This window comes from Urocampus carinirostris, chromosome 19, assembly GCF_059441175.1.
Source record: "Urocampus carinirostris isolate Australia breed hairy pipefish chromosome 19, RoL_Ucar_1.0, whole genome shotgun sequence".
Lineage (NCBI taxonomy): Eukaryota > Metazoa > Chordata > Actinopteri > Syngnathiformes > Syngnathidae > Urocampus > Urocampus carinirostris.
This window is the reverse complement of record NC_142367.1, coordinates 16000044-16025142: the sequence shown is the minus strand read 5'-3', so window position 1 is coordinate 16025142 and position 25099 is coordinate 16000044. Positions and strand designations below refer to the sequence as shown.

Below are 25099 nucleotides of genomic sequence, written 5' to 3'. Positions count from 1 at the left end.
TCAAAAATAGAGACTCACAGCACTGGTTGGGTCGATGCGAGGACGCTCCATGGCGATGGTGATGCAGTTGAGGAAGATGATAACCAACACCACATGGTCAAACATCTTGTGGTTGATGATCTTTTTGCAAGATAAACGAAACCTGTAAAACAACAAATATTGACATTAGTAATATTGTATAAATGGAACGTAAAAAAGAAGACTTAACAATTGTACCCAACTACAATCGACCACATTAAAAAATATAAAACACAACGAAAAAGCTTTAAATCGCCCAAGTCTAAAAAGTAACAACTCAGCGTTGATTGCAGCTATAAATGTACACGAAAGTACAAAACCGTAAGGCTTAAATGTGGATTTGCAACATATTTGGCAACGGAGACACAATTGTGTCAAGTCGCTAATCCTGCGTGAGTACTCGTGTGACCGGACTGATCGTTATTCATGCTGCGCGCTAACTCGCTAGGCTAATTTGCCTTCCGCAAAGACACACGGTTGCTGTCTCATTTTATAGTGATTATTAATGATCCATTTGAAAGGATGGTTCAATTTAGGTTAAAATGGAAGAGAATACTCGATCTCTTTGAATGTAAAACTATGTTTACAACAACTTCGATGTCTCTGCCACAATAGCCATATTTTATTTGGTTATTAGAGACAATGTTAACTTGTTTCTGAGTTATACTTTCATTTAAATAGATTCAAGATCAGTTTATTTGTTTCCTGTAAAGTAAATTAACTGAAATAAAACGTTTATGTGACAAAATAATCAACAACAACTAGCGTTGGAGTTTAACTTCAACAAATCGTACACTCCATTGGCGGATGCCTCATTGTAAAACATTTTCCTCACTTTAGTCTATTTTTCATTTGTTTTTAGATTTTGAAGAAGGGAGGCATTTTTCTTTCTTTGCATGTTCCAGGATTTGAGATGGGTAAAACAACTGCTGGAGCTAAGATGATCATTTTTTTTCATGTTTTATTATAAAAGAATATTCAGGGCACAAATGTGTTTCAGGACAAAAGCGTGTAAGATTAACGAGTGTGCCGTCAAAATGCCTGACAATTACTTTTATTCAGGGAGAGCGGGCAATGACGTAAACAAAACTTTAGAGGTAGGGGTAAAATCCCTATTTCACACAGACCCTTTGTCTAGACTCTAGACTCTAGAGTCTAGACCATGTCTGAAAAGTACTGATAAACCTCAAGGCCTTTTCCTAACTGCAAACTAAAAACACCACTTGAAACAATGAATAACAACTGAATGAATGGATATATCAAGAAGTCAAGTACAGTGGGACCTCGCTACTTCGCGGTTCGACGTTTGCGGATTCAGAGCTTCGCGGTCTGTAATGGTAAAAAAATAAAATAAAATTATATATATATATATATATATATATATATATATATATATATTTTTTTTTTTTTTTGAAGGGGCGTCGCTACTTTTTTTTGAAGGGGCATCGCTACTTTACAGATTTTCACTTTTTGCGCGCCGTTCTCGTTTCCCGGTGTTGTGCCCAAATCCGACTCCCAGACAGAATCCGCCCCCCCTCGCGTGAACGCGCATTCTGCTTCGCTTCCGACAAAAGCGATTGTATTCTATATAATACGCTTATTGAAACCATAAAGCGAGCTAATTAAAATAATTGGGCGATCGTAGTCTATATAACGCGTTTATTTAACCAATAAAGCGCGATCTTATTCTACAAAATCCGTTTGTTAACGCGGATAAAAAAAAGTCACCAACGTCACGTCTCCCGCTCGGGCAACGATGGCTCTACACGGCCCTCGATGGCTCCGGCCGACGGACGGGCGGTGTTATGCCGAAAATTGCATCCCCTGTTGCGGGAGCGCGCACACGTCACTGCCGCTACTACAACCACTTTCACCTAACACCGGCCTCCGCGCGAAGCGCCCGACCCGCTCGGCTTGTCGCAGTGTCGTGCGTATCGCGCTTGAAAGTACCCGCACCGCGGGTTAGGGGCTCGCTCGCAAAAAATAAGGATAAGCGGTGCAGATAATGAGATGAGATTTTTTTTTTTTTTTTCTTTTTGAAGGGGTGCCGCTACTTCGCGGATTTTCACTTATCGCGGGTGGTTTTGGTCCCGATTAACCACGATAACCGAGGTCTTACTGTAATCATATCAAGTGATGTTTCATTGAAAGTGCTTTGTTGGATAAGCGCGCATGGGATGTGCACATTGTAAGTAAATCAGGAAGTAAAACAGAGTTACAATCCCAGAGAAGTGTCATTTTGTCTTATCTGTATTTTCTAAACCATTCGGGTGTTTATGAAAACATCAAAGACATAAATAATTACACTAAACTACATAAATGATCATAATTATTGACACATTTCAAAATTACAACAACTGAAATAAGAAAATTAAACAACTGCCTGATATGGAAGACGGCAGATCATTTTTGGTCATTATTAGAACTTTAAAAGCTATTTCTAAAATTTTTGTAGGAGAAAAATTCCCAATTTTAAAGAGTAGCAAAATGCTACATTTGTATTTCATTTGTTTTGGTTTTTGCAGTGTATCATAATCTTAAAATAAATGTCCAAGTATTAAGAGTCATGAAAAAAGGTGACTAAAATGTATATTCCTTAACATACTATCTTTTTTTAACCTTATTATTATTTTACCTTAGTGCAATTTGCACACTCTAAATAAGGTTATGAGGAATTACATTTAGTGATTTAACAAAAGAAAAAAGTGGTATTCTGAGAAAGAAAAAATGCGGCAATGAAAGACTTAATGCCAAACGCGTCTAAAGCCGTCCATTAAAGTGAAGTTAAAAATTATTTAGAAAAAATATAAAATTTCAAGCAAATAAATACTTTTTTAAATGATAGATTTAATTAATAAACAGTTTGTATTTCTTTATATGAGCATCCCTAAACAAAAAATGTCGATATACGAGTTTGATTTGTAGCAAATGTCTTGCTTTCTGTAAGAAGGAAAATCCAAGTCACGAGCAGTCAGAGGCTACCACGAAAGACTGCTCAAGCATCAGGGGGTTCCAGTTTGTGCATGCAAACTACTACAAGCAAAACATAACTAAAAGTAACTTTAATTTTAACAGTAAGTGCTAACAGTCTCTCAATCTCAACCTGTTAACCTCAGCCCATTGTTCCCTGTATTAGGTTGCAATTCCCATTACTGAGGAAAAACAATCCTTCCAAACAAAAAGCGGCATCTATTACTCACAGCAAGACAGACTTTGTAGAATAGCGCGAAAATATTGGCAATCTATGATGATGTTGTCGTTTGCTACCAGTGACCGAGACGATCCGGATTAGAACCGAAAAGGGCAAGATGAGATCGGTCTTTCTTTATATATTCTTTTCCCCTTATAAAAATGTGTTAGATGTAGTACACCATTCGAAATAATCAATAATCATAACATGTATAATACAGGGAAAACGTACAAATGACACATCTCAGCCAGTCCTTGCAATTAAAAACCCCTTCCTACTGTTTCCTTTGCGCCACGAACAAACCTCAGTTACGCCAACTTCCTTCCATGGTAAGTGCTTATAACAAACTTGAATTATAGTTTGTTAATTTTGTTGATCTATTTTATCACTGTATTTTTATTTGTTTACTTACATGTATTTTTAGTGATCAGGAAGATGTGTTTGCTAGCTATTTAGGGTTTATTTGCATGCTTTAGGGAGAACGGGAATGGACCAATTAGTTGTTTGTTATTTCATTTTGGGAAAATTCATTCGTTACACGAGTATTCAAGTTTTGAGTAAGATCCTGTGACAAAATAAGTTTGTATGCTTCTCTAAATAATCCTCGAAGATAATTTTGTTTTTGTTTGTTTGTGATAGTGCCTTTGCACCAGCGCCTCACTTGTTGCAACTTTTCTCCTCAGGCGAGCTAGATTGAAGCCCCGATAGATGTGGGGGGAGTGAAAAAAGGAGATGCTGGGGGAGGCGAGGGAAGCCAACGGATTCCACACGTGACTGCGATAACACGCAGCGCTTTGAAAGGAAAAAGTGCTGCATGCTCACCCCTGACACGGCAGAAACGGACGGGTTTGCTTCTGAAATGAGAATTTAGAACGGAATACGAAATGACGTTGAAAAAAAAAGAAGAAGCCGCACAGCCTTTGAATAAAAAGCAAAGATGCGACGGGAAATCCTCTTCTTGTCAAGTGGGAAGCTGACTTCTCCGCTTCATAAGCAGTTTACACTTGTTTTCCTTGTGGAAGAGTAAACATCGGGTTAAGAAGCTTGCCTCCATCTCGAAGAGTACCTAATCCAGGGTTCTTACACCTTTTGCATGGCCAAATTTAAGGACTTTCTAAGGTCTTTCATAGCCAATTTTCCAATATCTCCAGTACCATTAAAAGGTGTGAATCATGTATTTTGCAGCGCCACAAAATAATCTGTGATTTACATATGCGATGTTTTATCGTGTGTGTGCATTTATCAGGACAAATCTCTCCCCATATAGGTGTTGGGTGAAAATATGTATTTTACATTTTCAGTTGCAGGAAGTTCTTCCCATTACATGATACCACTGGGAAACGCTTCTTTAATTTTTTTGCATGGCCTATAATAAATATCCATAACTGATTCGCAATCCTTGTACTAATACACAGTGCCCTGTTTAGGTGTAGCATGCACATGTCCTCTTGAGTGCTACCCATACAGAGCGATGCCGCTTCTTAGAACAATGCTACGCAAACTTATGCCATCTGACGTCTATCACGAGAGAAGAAATGCAATGGCAAAGTGAAGCCACCAGAGAGCAGTGTTGGCATCACTTTAAAGCTGACTTGATGAGAAACATGGCAACATTTTTATGCGACTGAAAGGACTTCGCGCAAAATTCAAGCACTTTTCAATCCTTGAACATACAACATTTTCATGAATTTCAAGCACCCGTACAACCCCTGCAAATCCGAGGCCTACCTCGACTCTGGAGAGAAGACGTAAAGCGACCAGGTGTCTCTTTGTCGACACCACTCGGGTTGTTTCTTCTCCAGCCAGCCAAACAATCTGGCCAGGCGACCCTGCGGGAAAACCCCGGCCTCTTTAATATTTATTATGACACACAATACTGAGAAAGCTTGTTAGCATACGGATGAGTAGTTACTCAAGTGTTGGGAGAAGGAGAAAGGCTCCTAAAGTTTAAAATCAAAGGAATCCTTTTTTTCTTAAATAAACGGTCAAAATCATCCTTTTGTTGAAGAATGTAACAAAATTATGTTTCTTATGTTTTGCTTTGTATTGTATAATTACGTTTTTAAAATGATTTATTTTGGACGGGCAACGATTACATTTGATTGAGCACCATTAATTGCTCAAATGAAAACCTCCAAACGCAGTTGAATTTTTTTAAGGATATGGATTATTAAATGTGATTAGTTATATTTTAAAATACAAAAAAATGTTATATGTGTGTCTGCTATACTTGTTTAGGGAAATACTATAGAAATTAAACAGAAAGATGTTTCTCATTTTTTTCTAACTCCGTTGATATAATATAAGAGCTTTTAAAAAGTATTTAATTGAAGGCTGGGCAATGATTACTAATGTTAATTACCGCTCCATGATGTTTCGATTAACTGTGATTAAAATTCAAAGATAAAAAAAGAAAAATAATCTTTTGTATATTTTTAAAGCATATTTTTATAAATTAAAGTGCCATATCATTTTGAGAGTTATATATTTTTAGTTTGACGAAATCTACTGTCTATCTGAATTTTAAATAGGGAAATTTAATGTTAAAATATAATCAAATTTCTGTTGTAAACGCATCAATTTAATTGTTTGATGTATCAAAATGCAACAAAAAAATTGTAAAGGCCAAAACAATTATATAAGAAGAGATTGGTGACGATATATGAATTTTGCTGGGCCTATTCTATTTGTTTGAGGCAAACTAGTTGGAAGGAGTGACACATATTATATTGTATGATTGCATTTCTTTGTCGTTAAGCAATCTGTATATTTTTTAACACTAACCAGATTGGTGTCTTCCTCAACATTTTCCTCTTCAGTGGTCTCTTCCAACGAGACACGGGTTGGGTCCAAGAGTGAGGGTGTTCCCTTCCCGTTGCAGTCGCTATGCCCTGGTGGTCGTAGGGTACCCGGCAAGGGGGGTCTCGAACTGTGCATGCTAGCCGAACGATAGAGGTAAGGAACCTACACGAGTTGAAAAACAATTTACTGGTCCGGTCATAAGAGGTGGTCATTTTTTCAAACTGTACCTGTAGAAGAGCATCAGGAGGCATATCCGACCGGGACACGGAGTCGGCCCCGGCAGAGGAGGCGTCGTCCCCTTCAGCGTATTCCATTGGCCCACCTCCACTCTGCGCTACCACCCGGCCTTCTTCTGAGCTGGAAACGCCCTCTTCTGACAAAAGCGACTGGCGCTCCCCAGATTGCCGCTTCTGCCGTTTGAGAGACGGGACCCGACCCAGGCTGTTCCAGCTTGACCGCCGGCTGGCGCGCCCGCTACTGCTGCTCCATGGCGCGTAAGGCGAAGTGCTCCGGACACTAGACTTTTAGTGAGAAAATAAGAATAAGGAAAAAAAAATGAAGAAAAGGACATAATTTGAATCTGGTGTTCCACAGTGTTCAACTTTGAGGCCCCTGCCGTTTTTGTGTAAATATTTTTCAACTTTCCTGTGTCAATTTTCATTTAATCTGTCACACTATATGTACACTTTTGGGACAGAATGCATTTTGCAAATGCAAATTCATCATTCTCAAGTTGAAAAAAAAACTTACTGGTGACTTGTCGCAGAAGTTTGTCGGGTCCACGGAGACATTGCTGCCCCGTCGGGACTCGTATACCAGGACGGGGTCCCCTGTGATGGGCAACTTGGGTATGGGCATGGGGGTGGCTGCGGTGTGGGTGATCAGCGGAGGGGTTAGACTGCTCTTCAGGTCCACATGACCATTGACGGGAACTACTAGTATGGGGGCGTGACATGTCATCCAATCAAGTGGACAAAGAGGGAGTTATAATCACTTCTATAAATTATTTAAATTGTAAATAAAAAATGAAGTACATCTGGGCTCACCTGCAGAAGCTGATGAATCCCTTTTACTCCCGTCAACATCCTCCATACTGCGAGCACAGGAATCAATCTCTGAACCCGCTTTAGAAGAGTCACCCTTGGAAATACATTAAAACATTTTAGAGTGCAATAACAAATGCAAAGTTGTTAGATAACACCAATAGCTGGAGATCGGTCAGTGAGGTAAGAAAATCTTTATGTTCTCAGAGTTAGAAACAACACAAGTAACACGAACATGCATGGGAGCGAAGGGAGGAATTGGGTGAGGGACGAAGGTAGGAATCGGGTGAGGGAGGATGGGGTTTTACCAGTAAAATCTCAAAGCTGGTCGACAATGTACATTTCAGGTTCATTAGATGAAAACGTTGTGCATCATGGACAATTAAAACATCAAATTGTGATATTACCTAGAATGGCAGTGGTTGTAGAATTTTAAGTGCAAATCAAGGTGGATAGAACACTTCTATTTCAAACATAGAGAGTTTGTTTAAAGTTGGGGGAAAATAAGAACGTCCAATTTCTCTGTGAAAAGTAAGGGAGAGGGGAAGGGACAGTGTTCTAGTCTTATATTGGGGAGTGAAAGGGGAGGGATTGGGATTAGTCTAAATACTAAAATATTTCAGATTTACTTCCCAAAATTAAAAAAAAAAAACAGAACAAAAATACAAGGTAAGCCTGAACATTGTCGTTTAGAAGAGTTTATAGCAGAGTTCAAATTAGTTGCCGTGGAGCTAGTTTATGTGTGCGCTGGGCTCTTGAGGGAAATCCTTTGTGTTGAAAAAGCAGAGATGTTTATACAGTTTGTTTATCCGCCAATTCGGGCACGGAGATGAGCCAGACCAAACCCGCTACCGACAGCAGGATCTCAATTACTCGCCTTCAGAACGGGGCCAGGTTGCTTGATGGATGTTGATCGAAGGAAGTGGAGTCACTGTTTGATTTTCCCATTATGGGGGGCTTCCAAAATGGGATTAATTAAACTGTCGGGAGAACTTTGAACCGTGTTATGGAAACCTTTTGGCAGGTGGGTTGAGAATATGCTTACAAAAATACAAAAGCAGTTGAAAAAAAAACCTGTGATCCTCTATAGAAGTTCTATTTCCGGAATATTGACTTGAAAATGAGAACTGAACTGGAATACGTTTGTGAAGTGTTGACCTTTTCCACCGTTTAATGGGGCAGAAATAGGAGGAAAACATTTTGCATTCATTAGGCTGATTTGGCTTGATGAAGAGGAACTTCATGACTGCATTTTTGCATATTTTCAATAATTTTTTTCCAGTAAAATAAAAAAAGGAGTACCTCAAGTAAAATAAAAAACATTTACACGGCAGTATTTGCTTTTTCATATCTTCATAAATATTATGATTTCTAGATTATTTCCTGATATTAGGGAGATTTTGTTTTATTTGATTTTGTTTTATAATATTTATGATCTAATCTAGAAAATAATCGACAGTTGGAGGAGTGACAAACATTGATAGCCGGTATCATATACTAATACTTTTAGAGGAAAATATAATCGATCGTTGACATACATTGTATAAAAAAGCCACTTGTAAGTGTGCTGTTTCTTTATATGATCTGTTATTATTTTTCTAATGGAAATATGTTGTAAGTCAAATTTACTCGTAGCATCAGTGCTTTCTCATGTTGAGGTTTTTGACTTTCTCCTTACCCTCATGTAGGTTTTAGATCAGGGGTTGGTGTCATAATAGTCTGTGGTTTGCAATAATATGTGGTCTGTGCAGCCCTTTGAGACTCTTTGTGATTAAAGGCTATACAAATAAACATGACTTGACTAGAATTTAATATTCTATAAAAACGATACACAAAAAGCATCAGTTTCCAATTCTTCACTGCATGTTACAAAGCAAAATGTATATTATTATGTACTTCCGTTAAAATATTTAACTATTTAAATATGTCTCAAATACATCTAGATATAAATGTTTTGTTTATGGAAACATTTTGTAAAAAACTATAGAAACTGTAGCATTTAGCACTTAAACCCATATATTATATAAATTATATATTATATATATATATTAATGTGGTTTCAATTTTTAAATGTATTTATTTTTTGAGAAAAAAATAAAAAGGTAATTTTTAAGTGATTTGTGACCTCATTTCCTAAGCCAACTTGTTTTCTCCTGTTGCTTTTATTAGCGTTGCCTTATTTTCTCAAACCGACAGATGTTCTTCTCCTTTTTCTCGAGATGAGTCATCAAAGTAAACGACAAAATTTCATTCGCCTCTCACTTTGTTTATGCTAGAGTTCCTAAAATAAATTCTCCAATGCATTGTGGCGGAAACCGAGCAACCAAGAGCAGACTTCAGGTTATAAAATAAATTTACTCGTTTTATGTGTCATTGTTATTTGGATTTTGTTCGCTTTTGAGAACCTTCTGTGTGCTATGATAATATGATATCATTAACCTTTTGAATTATTGAATAATATTTTCATTTACTGGTTTGTGTTAGACCAGAGGTCTCAAACATGCAGCCAGGGTTTGTGGCCCCTGACTGAGATTCTATAATAATGTTTAATAAAACATCACTGAGGAAACATCACTTTAACACAATGACAATAAGTCTGTCAACATATGTGATGGCTTACTGAAAAGATATCCTTTGGTCTGACAAAGATTAATGGGTGTGGCTAAGATGGTGGGAAGCATGTGTGGCGGCAACCAGGTGAGGAGTACAATCATGTTTGTGTCAAGTCTAAAGTCAAGAATGGCGTGTTTGACGCATCCTGGCCTGTTCTTGGGTCGTGGCACAGTTGGCACCGGTCCATGTTGTTAATGCTATTGGCCCGGTTCTTTTTCGGTCTTCCTCTCCTTCTGCCCCCTTGGACTGTGCCCTGGAGAATTTTCTTGGTCAGTCCTGATGATTTTGTGACGTGACCATACCACTGTAGTTTCCAATGGCGCATAGTTGACAACAGTTCTTTGTAGGGTCCGATATCGCCTCTAATGGTGTTTGCTCACTGGTTTGTTTGGAGTTGATACCTACAAGATTCCTGCAGCATCGCATCTCTATGGCCTGGATTTTATTTTCCAGTTTTGCTGTGAGCGTCCTTCACAAGAGAAGGATGGAAGTAACCAGCGCTTGCATAAGTCTGAGCTTTGATTTCACTGTGATGTTCTTGTCCTTCCAGATGGGTTTAAGTCTGGGAAGTGCAACTGTGGTTGGAACTATCCTGGCCATGATTTCTGATACTAACCCTTTTCTGATAAGACAGCTGCAATATATTTAAACTTGGTTTCATGTTCTAACTCTCTGTGATTGATGGTGACGTTTGCGGTGATACCTTGCGGATTGTTGGTCATTTCTTTTCTTTTTTTCTGTGCTGATTACTATCCCCTCAGGGGGCGCGTGGATCCTCCGCCAAGTATAATTAACTAATAAACATGACGGTTGGATAATTCAGAAAAAAAAATTGGGAGAGGGAAGCCCTCCTCCTCACATATATATAAAAAAAATCCTCACAAATAAAACGTGAAAATTCAGGTTTGATACGGTCTCGGCCCCTTACAACAATGTAATTGTCGGGCTTGGGTCTGGTCAAGCTGGAATTTTTAGGCCTAATCTTACCTCTAGCCCACCCTTACCGATCACCCAATTGAATTGCCCCAGATGCTTGGCCGGCGTGTTTGTGCGTTTACAGTTTGTTCTGTGGGTTTTCGCCATGAAGCGTCTCAAGAGTGAACATAATTTTTTTATTGAGCTTCCATATAAAGGACTCCATGGACATGTACAGCCAAAACAAAGTCTTTTGGTGTAACACTGTGAGTGTAATGTGTAGCTAAAACCTTGCCCAATATAATTTGGACTTAACAATTCTTGAGGGGGAACTCCAGCTTCATTTACTAAAACCAGATGTGCAAATGTTGCAGAGAATATTACTTAAGCCTTTATCTCAGAGCCATGAAAAGAGCCATATCTGGCTTGCGAGGCCATATGTTCCAGACCCCTGTACAAGCTAATGTGCCTAATTTGCAAAGTCTATTTAGGGATGGAGGAAACTGATCGGAGGGAAAGGTGGGAGAGGAGAAAGCCAGGGGAGAGAGGGAGTATTAGTAGGGTGAGAAAGGGAGCTGCCATGCTGCACCGTACATACCCCAGGAGCATCAACAGGCAGCTGTATTAGACTCAGTTGAGCATGCAAATCCTCCCGCTTGGTCACTTCCTACAGAGGAAGCAATCGGTGCAGCAGGTGAGTGGGAGGAGTCCCAAAAAAAACGGAACAGAAGTGAGCAGAAAAAAGGAGCGAGACGCCGAGTTCAGGAAAATCCATATCAGAACATTCCGAGGGTCGCCATGCTCGCGAGAAAGGTCAAGAGGTCCACAGTCAAGTAGGCAGCCATAATCGAATTTGGACATACAAACATAAATGTCTCAGCAAAGTTCATGCATTTAGCGTTCAAGCATTGTTTTATGCAGGATTCCAGTGAATATGTTAACAATAGACCACCTGGAATATGGAGACCCGGCGTTATGACGTTTTTACTTTACGGTCTGGAATAACATGTATTCTTTCACTATAGAATAGCAAAGTATTTTGCCTGCGCTAAATGGCTAAAATTCAAACTTTGCATTATTTCTAGAGTTATGTCTTTAAGATACTTATGAGATTTTGGCCAACATCAGGGCATCATGAAGATGCCGACATGCAATTGGTTGAACTCCTTTCCAACATTCCTTTTTGTCTCATCATTCAGTTTATAATATTGTGTACTTCCTAGAGACTGTGCGTTGGTGATACAATACTGTATTTATTCTTTATAGAATCCAAGGCTAACCGTGATGTTAAAAGGAGAAGCAAAAACATAATGACCATGGAAAGAAAGTTTGCAATTATGAAGAAATACAAAGAAGGCAAACAAATTACGCTAACGAAGTTGCTTGGTAATATTCAATTGATGATCAGGACAATTATTCAAAATAATACGGCAATTGAAGCAATCCAATAGAAGTTATAAAATCTGTTTAATTTTACAATCTACCATCGCCGTTTCTTCTCCCCTGCATTCACCTGCTACTCCACTGTACCAGTTTAAGTCATCTTTCATATTTATTCATTTTTTTAATACTTTGCACATATATTAAACATATGTACTAAATAACTACTTTAAATATTTATCTGGGAATACCGGGATTATCAGATTTAATAAATATAGGTTTCCTTTCCCCGATGTACGGCAATCTCACTTTGCGATAACCACCTTAGAACGGGTTATTGTCATATCCCCGAGGGTTACTGTATTTGATATTTGCACTCTTAGCAGAGGAATGTGTCAAACATTCAATTTTAGATTCATCATTTCAGATTCAAACTCATTCACTGCCAGCCCAGAAAATAGAAATTTGACAGAGATGGTCGTCACTGGCATCAGTGGCACAGAACGCAAATCATTAGCGATTTTGTCGTCTCTAAACCCAAACCCATACGTCGTCTCTTCCACTATGATCATTGAGTGGCTGGTTGCATAGCAACAGCAACACTAGGGGAAGTTTGGCAGTTTAAAAATAAATGTTTCAAAGAGCCGTGCGAGGTTGAAAAAGAAAGTAAGCGTGCCTGAAACAAACTATTAGAAGTTTGCTTTTCTGGATTAGTGTGCGTCTCTTTCCATACACCATTATAGTCAAAGGTGTGGTTGCTAGGAAATTCCAATTTAGCAATTTATGCATTAGAATTTTGTTAGCAAGTAAAAATAAAACTCAAGTGGAGGGATTTTATCTGCCAACACACACCTGATTGCTACTAATGCAGTGGTAGAAAAATAAAATAAACAGGGTTCGTACACATTTTTAGTCAAGCACGTTTTAAGAACTTTCAAAAGCAATTTTTAATTTTCCGCAGAACCATCAAAAGAAGAAATGTTATATCCACAGATAAAATTGCGATATACATATGCCATTTTTAAATTTGCATGTGCATTTAACAAGACATATGATTTTTAGATTTTGAGTAAATTGCGAATACATTTGTTTTTAAGATAAATCTATTGTTTATCACTGGGAAAGGCTACCTTAAATTTTTGCATCACCCATAATAAATATCCATAATTGATATGCAATCTTTGCACTAAAAACACATTTCGTAGTGCCGTGTTTAGGTGTGGCATGCAAAAGTCCTCTTGGGTGGGACCCGTAGGGGTTGATGACGCTTCATAAGACAATGCCATACAAACGAACGTCAGCTGCCGTTAATTATGAGAGAAGAACTGCAATTTCAGAGCGAAACTGCAAGAGAGCAGTGTCGATTTATTTGATCAGATTTGCTGTGAAACATGGCAACAATTCCAACATTTTTAAGGACTTCAAGCTCCCATATGAACCCTGAATAAAGTACGGATAATAGTGAGCCCCCAAGGACAGCAGTAGCATCTGCATTGTCTGTTATAGAAATAAATTATTAGTCTAAGGAGGATTTTTTTTGCAAGCCACTGCAGAGAGTGTAACATTGTATGGGAGTACATAAGCAACTGAACTACAACTTTCGAGTGAACCAGTTTGATGAATCGATGTACAATAAATACGCTTTTCAGTGGGAGGACACATAATCAATAGATAACTTTATCTTTAAGATAAATATCATAGCCTGGGGTGAATAGATTGTTCAAGATACGCTTTTCCATTTTGTCATGTATAATTAAAGACAGCGTTTACCTCGGTTTGAAAGCCTTCAACCAAGATGGCCACCAGCAGGTTGAAGAGAACGTAGTTACCAAAAGTCATGAGGGCAATGAAGTAGAGCGCCGCCACGGGCGTTGTGGAAGCCATGCCGTTGTACAATACTTTGTTCCAGTCTTCTTGGGTTAATATCTGCAAGAAGAGGATTCGGTTGGCCGGGTGCGGCACATTTTTCTCCTGCGGTTCGTCTTTGCCCCGCCATGTGTTTTTGCATGGTCATTTTTGTTTTTATCGGAAATCCATATGACCTTAGACAAGAAAATTGGCCTTTTGTTATATATATTTGAGCTGGTGCATAAAAAAGTGGATCTGAAACTTTTTTTGTTTAGCCCCTGAACGGGCCGTCGGACATTTGATAAGAAAAAAAACTGTCTGCACGATGTCACCAGTTACTGAAATACATCATGCCACGTATAATTGGAAAGCCTAAACTCTTTTATTTAAGATATGCTGACTATTTCAAAATGTACTCATCAGAGTCATCAAAAAACTCTGAAACAAGATACCCAGAAACTATAGAGCCAGTATAGCTCAACTATTACGTCCCCTTGCAGTCATCAAATTAGTTGAATGTACGCAAACATGGAGTCGTTACTTCAGTCCAGTAAATCCAACCGTGTAAAATGTTTTCTCCCAAAACACAATGCCGAAAGATTAAAAAAAATAAATGAATTGTAATCCGCCTAAAAGCATTCCTGCCTTGTTAACAAACTCCGTTGTATCCGTCAGTTTGGCTTCATTGCTCCCCTTTAAAAATAAACAGACTCGTCAGACAAAAAAAATCAGCTTCAAAGCATTTCAGCTTTGTTGAACGATCTTTGTTGTTGTCCGTTCGTAATTCTTTAAAACTCCCCCTTAAAAATAAACAGACTCTTAAAATTATTCCCAGAATGGTTTTTAGCCCCTGACCTTTTGATTGATACCACTCTTTGGAGATGCATTTAGTAATAAAAATATATGAAATCCATTCTGACAAACAATGCTGGAAATAATACAAAGTCTTTAAAAAGGAAAAATAATCGTGATAAAGCTAATTCTGAATATTATTTTTCCTATTTTACAGTTTATTGTACCAATTATTAAAACAATTCAATATATTGTCAATAATGTTGCTCATTTAAAATATTTTTTATTTTGCAATTTACTTCGAGAATTCTTTATTAAAAAAGTTTATAATCATCAGATATATTTTTAATGATTTTTCTAGTAGTATTAGGATAACGCTTTTTTTTTTTACTCTCTTCATACTTTTTAATAATACTTAAAAAAGCAATAGATAAGAATAATATATTTTTGTTGCAGAGTACAAAAATGTTACATGTCCTTTTTAGAATACAATGTTTTAGATTTAAAATGTTTTGCCAAAACACCCACTAATGCCAAAAGATAAATAGGAATCCACCTTAAACATTTCTGATTCGTTGGACGCTGCTTCTTCTAATCCGTTCGTTTCGCCACATTATTTCCTTTTACAAATGAACAAACTTGTAAAATTATTCCCAATATGGTAGTTAGCCCTCCCTATTCAATTGACACCTTTTCGATGATGAGGGTCTGTTCATGCTTGTTTTATTCATGCATAAAGCGGAAAGTTACATTTAATTTGTGTCTTTCTCAACACATACAGTATACTCCACGAGTTTCACTCTGACCTTTACTGCCCGGGCGCCCTTGGCGGCCGTTACAAAAAAAAATGCAAAAATTAGCCGCATCATGCATAAGTCGCAGCTTGTAGTCTGAATTTTACAGTATCTAATATCTTTAGCATAACGGTATTTCTATTAAACGGTATTTATATGTTCCTGAAAAGATGAATTCATAAAATCGTTAGCATTAAATCATTTAAAGACAAATCCTAAAAAAAAAATAGAACCATCACGTCCTCCGATAGCCCAGCTAAGTCGACATCATCAATTTTATGAGGCAAGCCGATGCGGATTCCCACTTTCCATGTATTAGTAAATTATTAACACTGACTATATTCACTGTGACAAATGCTCTGCAGGGATAATGCATAGATGATAAGGACCCAGATGAAGATTTTCATCTGGTATGTTCGGAACAGACATGACATAGGCAGAAAGCGCATGTGATTCGCGGAACCCACCCGGAAATAGAAATCAGTTGAACATGAAGGGAAAGGCTGATTTTTACCGCCAGGGTCGAGGAATGAAGGTACTGTTTTATTTATTCAGGCCTTGCAGCAGACAAAGATAACTCGCTCAATTCAACACAAGTATTCAGATTTGTGCATTTGAATTGAGAAACGGGTGCCTGGGAAGTACATTGCCTGGTCAGACCACTCCCCACGATTCCCATAATCTATATCCATTTTCTTCAGAAAAGGCATTATATTTGATTTCATCAGACCACAACTACATGGTCCGAGAGGTCAGTGTTCATTGTGTTCGCACCGCCCGAAATGTCATTGTCTTGGTCTCACTATACCACATAACACGATTTCAGCATACATAATCAATTACCTTCTTGTCGTCAGCAGAGCCATTGTCCTGGTCTCATCAGACCACACTACCAAGTCCAAATAATCCAAGTCCATTGTCTTGATTTTAATAAAAGTCATTGACTTGGTCAAAACACACTACCTGGTCCACATGATACAAGTCTATTGTCTTCTTAAGAAAATGTATTGACCTGGTCTCATCAGACTACACTATCTGATCATAGCGATTGGTATTCATTGTTTTATTGTCTTCAGAGAAGTCTTTGTCACGTCTCATAAGACCACAAAACACAACATTAATAAAAATTGTCTATCAGCTTGTTCTCAACAGAGTCAAGTCATTCTGCCAAGAGTAATCTTATCACCAGCAAAGTCATTGTCTCAATCTTATCAGACCACATGTTGCATTTTAAGTATTCCGTATCCATTGTCTTATTATCTTAGACGTCTTTGTCTTGGTCTCATCAGACCCCAGTCCATGATTCCCTGTACAACGGGTTCTCGTCTTAAGCCAATTCACTGTGTTGGTCGCATCAGACCACACTACAAGGTCATAGTATTATTAATATCTGTTGGTTTTATGTTAATATTTTAATTACTGTAATGACCTGAAACGTTTATGTTGTATTGTAAACCACCCCCCCAACCTAATGGCCATTTACACAGTGAAGCAAAATAACGATGTATGCATAATTAAATAGAGAAATATACTCACTTGGAAAACAGTCACAATAGCCCATAGGAGAGAGTCAAAATTTTTCCTGTCTGGTAGGGTGTCTCCATCGCGTTCTGAACCAAATTTACAACCAAACAGATGCATCCCCAGAATACTGAGGAGAGAATAGAGCGAATATTAAAACATGAATCACAGTAGATAAATAGAAAAACAGGGAGCATTATTTATCTTATTGTTCATCTTAAACTGAAACAAAAAAATGATTACATAAAGCACAAATTAGCTAAGGGATATCTACATCTTCAGCACCACGGAGAGAGACAGAAGTGGTGACCTAGGATTTTCTCCTCAAGTAAAATTATCAACTTTTCAAATTCATTTATCGGTTGATCACATTTCTCGTATGGATAATAGTCTGCTAGCATTATTATTATTGTTTTCAACCTTCTCAACGTTTCTTCATTTTCCTCTTACTGAGATTTTTGAGTTTTCCCTTGCCCTCTCGTAGGTTTTAGATCAGGGAATGGTGTAATAATTGTCTGTAGTCGTGAAAAGTCTGTACAGCCCTTTGAGACTCCTTGTGGTTAAGGGCTATATAAAGAAACATGACTTGTCTTGACATTGACAACAGACACTCACCTAAAGATGAAGATAAAAAGCATGAGGAGCATGCAGAAGGTGGCCACGTTGTCCATGGTCTTCATCAGCACCACCAGTTGTCTCTGCAAAGCCGGCATGAATCTAACAAGCTTTAGCACTCTCATGAGCCTGAAGGTCCTTAGCACCGAAAGGCCTCCGCCTTGCTGACCCACGATTTCCCAAACGCTGTTGAGAAAACAAAAACTGGACATTAGATATTAAACTGTAATATGTAGGAGAAGAACCAATCCTTCTTGGATAAGGGTCAAGTGTATTAGCTTCACAATTAACTAACTTATTTAATTGATTGACACTCACCTGATTACCACAATAATGCCATCAAATATATTGTAGGGGTTTTTGATATAACCAAAAGGTCCGTAGACAAGAACTTTCAACAACATCTCAAGGGAGAAGAGGCTGGTGAACACAATGTTGCTGATCTCCAAGGCGTTGGTCAATTCGTCAGGCTGCGGTAGAAAGGGAAGGTGTCATTGGTAGGTCTACAGTAAATGACTAAACTGATCCGTTCATTTTATTTCGAATTACGTCCTGTGCTTTAAAGATACCTTAAAATTGCTCTAGCCCAGATGTAAAGAATGAATACCGTACTTAAATTATTGACAGCACTGGTGTAAATATATTTTAAAAAGCTACTTTTTTCAATGTTACTAAAAAAAGTCCCATTATCATTATCAATTTATCATGGCAGCAAAACATTTTGAACATTATAATACTAATACACTACAACAAAATAAGACTACGTAGAGATTATACAGAAACAAAACAATGAACCTTTTATTTGGCCAAATTCAAGCAATTTTTAAGGACTTTCAGAACTAATTCTACAATTTTAGCGGTATCATTAAAAGAATAAATCTAGAGCTTATCAAAAGAGGTATTTAGCTGTTATTGATCGGTTAAAGTCCCTTTTTTGCGGTTTTCTAAAGAGCTGGAATTTCCATTACTAGCCTGATGCACCTGTCCTCTTGGGCGCTACGTGTGGAGGGTGATGATGTTTCACATGACAACGCCATACAAACTAATACCAGGTGCCATTAATCACAGAAGAACAAATAAAATTGCAAAGCAAAAGCCACCAGATGGCCGTGTTGGTGTAATGAGCAGACTTGTTTTAATTTTTGGTCTATCAGACTGCCGAGAAACACGGCAACAATTTCAAGCATTTACAGGCACTTCACCCAACAGTTGAGCATTTTAAAATCATGAAAAATACATTAAAATACAAGCATTTTCAATGATTTTAAGCACCCGTACAAACACTAATAATAGATCCGATAATGAAACAAATACAAAAAAACAAAAATTAAAAAATGGGACATATAAGAATAATCATGCTAACAATGACAATAGTAATAATAATGATAATGATATTATAATGACACATTTGATTAAATATAAAGAAATGCGAGGCGGCACGGCGGACGGGTGAGCACGCGGCCCCAAAGGTGCAAAGGTTCAGGGTTCAAGTCCAGCTACCACAGCCTTCCCGTCTCGGGTTTGCATGCTCTCCCTGTGCCTGTGTCGGTTTCCTCCCACATTCTAAAAACATGCATGTCAGGTTGATTGGCTGATCCAAATTGTCCCTAGATGTGAATGAGCGAGTGAATGGTTGTCTGTCTCTGTGTGCCCTGCAACTGTCTGGCAACCAGTTCAGTGTGTCCCCTGCCCACTGCCTGACAATAGCTGGGATGGGGTCCAGCTTCCCCGCGACATTACTGAGGATAAGCAGCGCAGATAATGGATGGATGGATAAAGTAATGCAATAGAAATTCAAAACAAAAAATACATTGATAATAAAAATGACAAATAATGGTTAGTCATCAGTCACGATAACCTGAGTTATCAAGTGTGCCCTGGCAAAAATAGCATGGAAATCCCCAGCCCGAAGCAACACATTTGCCGCAACAAAGGAAATCTCCAAATCAAAGCAAATGCATGCACGGGACTAACACAAAATGTCCGTCTTTCACTGCATACAATTGGCCTTTGTTCTGCAGCCGAACAGACGAATGCTCCGATCACAAGGCAACCTAGAGCGCCGAGGATCGTCTGTTCGGTGCTCATCGGAGATTCGCGCTGTCACTCATCACGAGATCAAACAATCGGCGTGTTCCGATTATGTTTTCTATGCTCAGGAGAGCAAACAGATGAAAAAGAGAGGGGCAATAAAAGGTGAGGCACATCTACAGTATGTAAATCCGACATCCATCATATGAGCGCTGTCAGGCCGATAAACAGTTTACACAAGGCATACGTGGTGTCATCTCCACATGAAAAAAGAGGGAAGGTGACAATGTGAGGGGCCCACCATCCATGTGTTTTCACTGAACCGGGAGCTAATGCAATTTAATGTAAACAGCCGTTGTCGTCATGGCGTCAGTCCTGGGTAGCCTGCTACCAATCGCTTGACATCACCAAAGTGTAAGCACTAGTTTTTTGAACTGTTTAGACACCAGGGGTAGGGGTTTGTACACCTTTTTAGGGCTAAATTCAAGCACGTTTCATGCACTTTCAAAGCCAATTTTTAAAGGTATCCAGTAATTGGCATCCTGGTCTCTTCACCAGTCATTTAATGCGCGACCTTTAGAGGGCAATGACACTTTACATGACAACGCCATTCAAACTAATGCCAGCTGCCATTTGTCACGAGGGAAGAAGTAATGTAATGGCGAAGCGAAAAGCAGACTTTATTTTTCTTCATTTAACACGTGGTCTGTCGAGTCAAGACTACCGGGAAACATGATACAACAATTTCAATCATTTACAAGCATTTCACCCTAAATTCAAGCACTTTAAAAAAGCTGAAAACACAACATTATTATTCAAGCAATTTCAGAGATTTCAAGCACCCGTACAAACCCTGATAGATGGACGTTGTGTGTTTAGTCACATTAAGCAGTGTTTCTTAACTGGTGGGTCGGGACCCAAATGTGGGTCGCGGGCCTTTGCCTTGGTTAATTAATGTTAATAAAAGAGGGTTATTTAAACTCCTTAACAGCAGAGGTTGATAATTCCCTTCAAATGCGAGGTTACACCTGCCATTTCACACCACAGGAAAACACATGTTGAGCAGAGGTCCAAAATCAAGAGCCTGCAGCTGGTACAAAATGCTGCAGCGAGGCTTTTAACCAAGACAAGAAAGTTTGATCACATTGCATTGGCTTCCCTGTTAGCTTAAGATTTTACATTCTTTTGCTTCGTCATATCTTTCAGATTGAATATCCCCCTATGTTCCTGTCCAGAGCCTTTGCTCTGAAAATGCTGGCCTACTAGGGATCCCAAGACCCAAAAAGAAATCCGCAGGTTCGACAGCATTCTCTATTCTGGCCCTGGTGCTGTGGAATGGTCTGCCTTCTGAGATTCGATCTGCAACTTCAGTGGAACTGTTTAAATCTAAACTTAAAACACATATTCGATAGCTTATGAATGACCCATATTTCATGTTGACAATATCTGTGTATTGTTTGTTTGCGCTACATCCATTGCAAACTGGTCATACTTTTTATTTGATCATTTATTTCATATCATACTTATTAATTATTTTATATATTTTTTAAAATTTCATTGTTCGTTACTGCAACATTCATTGCAGCCTGGTCATCCTGGGAGGGGATTGCCTCATGTGCGGTTTTTCATTTTCCTCCTGTTGAGGTTTTTGAGTTTTTCCTTGCCCTCATGTAGGTTTTAGGTCAGGGGATCATGTAATAATAGTCTCTAGTTTGCAATAGTCGGTGGTCTGTGCAGCCCTTTGAGACTCCTTGTGATTAAGAGCTATACAAATAACCATGACTTGACTTTACTGGACAAAGAGCCTTTGACCCTTAAATATGTCACAAAAGCAAAGGACGTAACTTCATAACCACAAAGTGTTCAAGAAAAATATGAAAGCCACAATTGATGTGGTGTGAATATGAACAAAACAGGCCTAACTCTAAATTTCGGAATAAGCTTTCCCGTTGTTATTTGGGATCTAGTATCAGTATTGTCACGAACACGCCGCTGCCCGTCAATGCCAAGATCCGGCTCATCTCTGAAGAGCCGGAAGGGGCTTTTCACCGAAAAACAAGAACCACCACGAGTTGAAGTTGCTGTATCTGAGTCAAATTAGGAGGCTTCCCCTGCTACTGGTAACCATGGAAACCAGTACTATAGGTTTCATGTGGAGGAGCAAACCCCTACCTCAAAAACCTGCCTGGAAAATAATGGGCGCCACCATGATGTACTTGCCCAAGACACACCACAGGAAGTGGTGCCCTCACGACCCTGGTGGTTAAGAGATCCAGGAACCGTGATATTCTACCATCTATGGTTTGAATTGCACTTGTAACTAGGGTAGGACAGTGGGACATGAAGTTAGACAAGTTGAGAACCACAGACTTAAGGAACACAATGATGTGTAAGCAAATATGGGTAGTTTAAAAGGTGAAAAGATCTGAAATCAGAACCCAAAAGTAAGTTGCAGACAAAATGAGACGTTGCATGGGATGAAGTCAGAACTCCCTGATGACCTGAAAGAAACAATGAAGCCCAGAGCAATGAGTGGTGGAGGGGGGCGGGCAGGCAATACCAAGGCACACCATTGCACCATCATTACAAATCCTTCACAAACGATATCACTCCACTGTTTGATCTCTTATAAGTCAAAAATTACATCTTCTAAAGCAAGATGTGGAAAATATTGAAAGGCGTGATAAACCCCAACATTTAATTTTATTATGGTATTCATTTTTAAAACTTGTTTTAACCATATTTTAGGGTTTATGTATTATTTGTATCATTTTTTTTACAATATGATTATTACTCTTTTAATCATGTATTTGTATATTTTTCTTTTAAAATATATAAAATTCTATTTTGGGAATTTTATAGTATATATATTTTTTACTGTATATTTATATAGTTTTTTTTAAATTAAATTGTTGAAATATTGACATTTGTATTTATTCATGGAATATCATGGATGTATTTCTTTTTTTAATTGTTACAGTTCTGAAATTAGACTTTTTGTATTCATTTTATTTCGGATACATTATACCTTTATTAATTTTTGGGAATGGGCTCCAGCCCCCCCGCGACCCTAATGAGGATAAGCGGTACGGCTGATGAGATGAGATGAGATAATTTATATAAAAAAAAAAAGTCAAGTCAATCAATGTTTATTTGTATAGCCCTTAATCACAAGGAGTCTCAAAGGGCTTCACAAACCACAGATTATTGCAAACCACAGACAATTATTACACCATACCCTGATCTAAAACCTACATGAGGGCAAGGAAAAACTCAAAAATCTCAACATGAGGAAAATGAAGAAACATTGAGAACCGACCGCATGGAACAAGTTTGATAACCTTGAAAATGTCCCTTATTTATATTCATTTTAAAATAATATACTATACGTATTTTTGAAAAGTAAACAAAAAAAGGTTATGATGTCTTGATTGTTTTAGGTACCATGTGCTATAGGAGTCACTAACAATATCATTGGAATTTAGAAATCTCTTACAATTTTTTTTTTGAATATTTTATTTGGGTAATCAGCCTACTCCGTCTGTGCACATGTTTCTGTGTAATGTTATTGTACTGAACACTTGTTTTTTGGTTTGTTTTGTGCAAATATTTCGTTATTAGTGGTTAATGCTGTTTTTATTTTAGTATTTACTGTGCCCACGGAAATCCATTAATTTATTTTGGGAAATATCTGTTTTAAACTCATTTTTAATATATTGATTATATATTAATGTATTTGTGCAAGTAGAATTGATCTATTTATTTATACAAATATATATTTTTAGTTCACTCAAACAAATCTTTGCCCTTAAATTAATTCCTGACAGCACTAAGAGTACCAACAGCAACCTTAAGTAGCATGGGACCCTCCATCGCACACACGATTTGGGTCAGGTCCGGAGTTGTATTTTTTGGCAAGCCGTCGGAACTTCCTCCGCCGCCACGCTCGGCTCTGATGGCATGATAAACGGGGAGCAATTAAACGCCAAGCTTTCGGTAACTTTTCTCTGTGCCGCAAAATAAATCACAGCAGATACAGGAGCGCCAACTTCCTTGGATCTTTCTAGAATAAACGCCGGAGTCTGAAAATGAACATTTTTGTTTTTGGGGGTTTATATGAGACAAAGGGACACGTATGTATGCAGTGATGCCTTGGTCCTTAGCCACAACTCGATCGGGATCAGTGTTCGCACGCTGGATTGTGTCAGTAGTAAAACCCTTTTTCCCCATAGGGAGTAGTATTTTCATATGTTCCTGTGCATTACACATTAGCCAAAATATGAATACAACTTGTACCTTACCATAAGTATTTAAATGCAAATATAAAAGTAATGATTCAACAAACTAAAGGTTAAACTATAAAACTTGTTTAAACAGTTTATTGCACCTTTGAGCAACGGTTAGATGGCAGACACTGGTAAACCATTCCCGTATTTTCCAATAATTTCTGACTTCAACTAAATTGTTGCACTGTTTTCCTACCCCTTACCTTTAAATTTCTTCTTGCCCAGCAAAATAGGCAATAATACACACTAAATCACAATCAATTCTCTACATGTGTTAATCAGACAGACAATCTCTCTTGAAATTATGCTTACTGACCTGGCAAGAGTAGCAAAGATGGCTGCTTATCTCAATTGGCCCTGCGTTCAGCTCTGTTCAGTTTTGTTCGAGTTCCGATTTTTTCGTTTGAATAACAACTCCAAAATGACTAATTTTTGGGTCAAATACCGATTTGTTTGAAAACAGAGTCATTGGAGTACTGAGGTACTACCGTATAAATATTATATATAATCTTTTTCAAAATTTGTTATTCATATACGCACGCATGTATCCATTTTCTGTGCATTACTGTAAAATACAGGTTTCACACACCTTTTTCATGGCCAAATTCAAGCACTTTTCATGGACTTTCAAAGCCAATTTTCCATTTTTTTCAGCATATTGAAAGGAAAAAATCCGTTGTTAATCATGTTTTTTTGCAGAGCCACAAATATATCTGACATTTTCATATGTGATTTTGAATCTTGTACGTGCATTTATCAAGACCTATTATTTGTAGATCTTGAGTAAGTCGCGAGTATATTTGTGAATCCGAACAATACATGTGTCAATATTTTTGAGTCAAATCTTTCCCCATATAGGTGTGTTGTGAAAATGAATAAATATGTAGCCTTTTCAGTTACAGGAATTTCTTCCCATTATAATTGAATCCTGGGAAATACATTATTTTTTTGTATGGCTCAGAATAAATGTCCATAATTAAAATGTATTCTTTGCACTAATACACATTCCCTGATTAAGTGTAGCATGCACCTGTCTTGGGCGCAAACTGATGAAGCTTCATTTGACAATGACATACAAACTCATGCCAGCTGCTGTGAATCACGAGGAAAGAAGACAAGCAATAGCAAAGCGAAACATCTGGGGAGCAGTATCGGTGCCATTTTTGAGCAGACATGTTGAGAAACATGGCAACAATTTCAAGCATATACAAGAACTTCAGCCAAAAGTCAAGCACTTTTCATTCCCTAAAA

At 38.0% G+C, this 25099-nt stretch overlaps 1 protein-coding gene across 1 annotated transcript in view; it reads right to left on the bottom strand.

Moving 5' to 3' along the window:
* The window catches only part of cacna1g (calcium voltage-gated channel subunit alpha1 G), a 133851-nt gene that overhangs the window by 60957 nt on the left and 47795 nt on the right, over window positions 1-25099 (bottom strand). The window contains exons 10-20 of the mRNA XM_088323893.1: window positions 17850-18001; window positions 17532-17717; window positions 16932-17046; window positions 13732-13887; window positions 11180-11248; window positions 7057-7150; window positions 6761-6942; window positions 6238-6531; window positions 5993-6172; window positions 4937-5037; window positions 19-142 (exon numbers count right to left, since the gene is read on the bottom strand). Of these exons, the coding sequence (XP_088180019.1) occupies window positions 19-142; window positions 4937-5037; window positions 5993-6172; window positions 6238-6531; window positions 6761-6942; window positions 7057-7150; window positions 11180-11248; window positions 13732-13887; window positions 16932-17046; window positions 17532-17717; window positions 17850-18001 (1653 nt within the window). The remainder of the gene's footprint in view (window positions 1-18; window positions 143-4936; window positions 5038-5992; window positions 6173-6237; window positions 6532-6760; window positions 6943-7056; window positions 7151-11179; window positions 11249-13731; window positions 13888-16931; window positions 17047-17531; window positions 17718-17849; window positions 18002-25099) is intronic.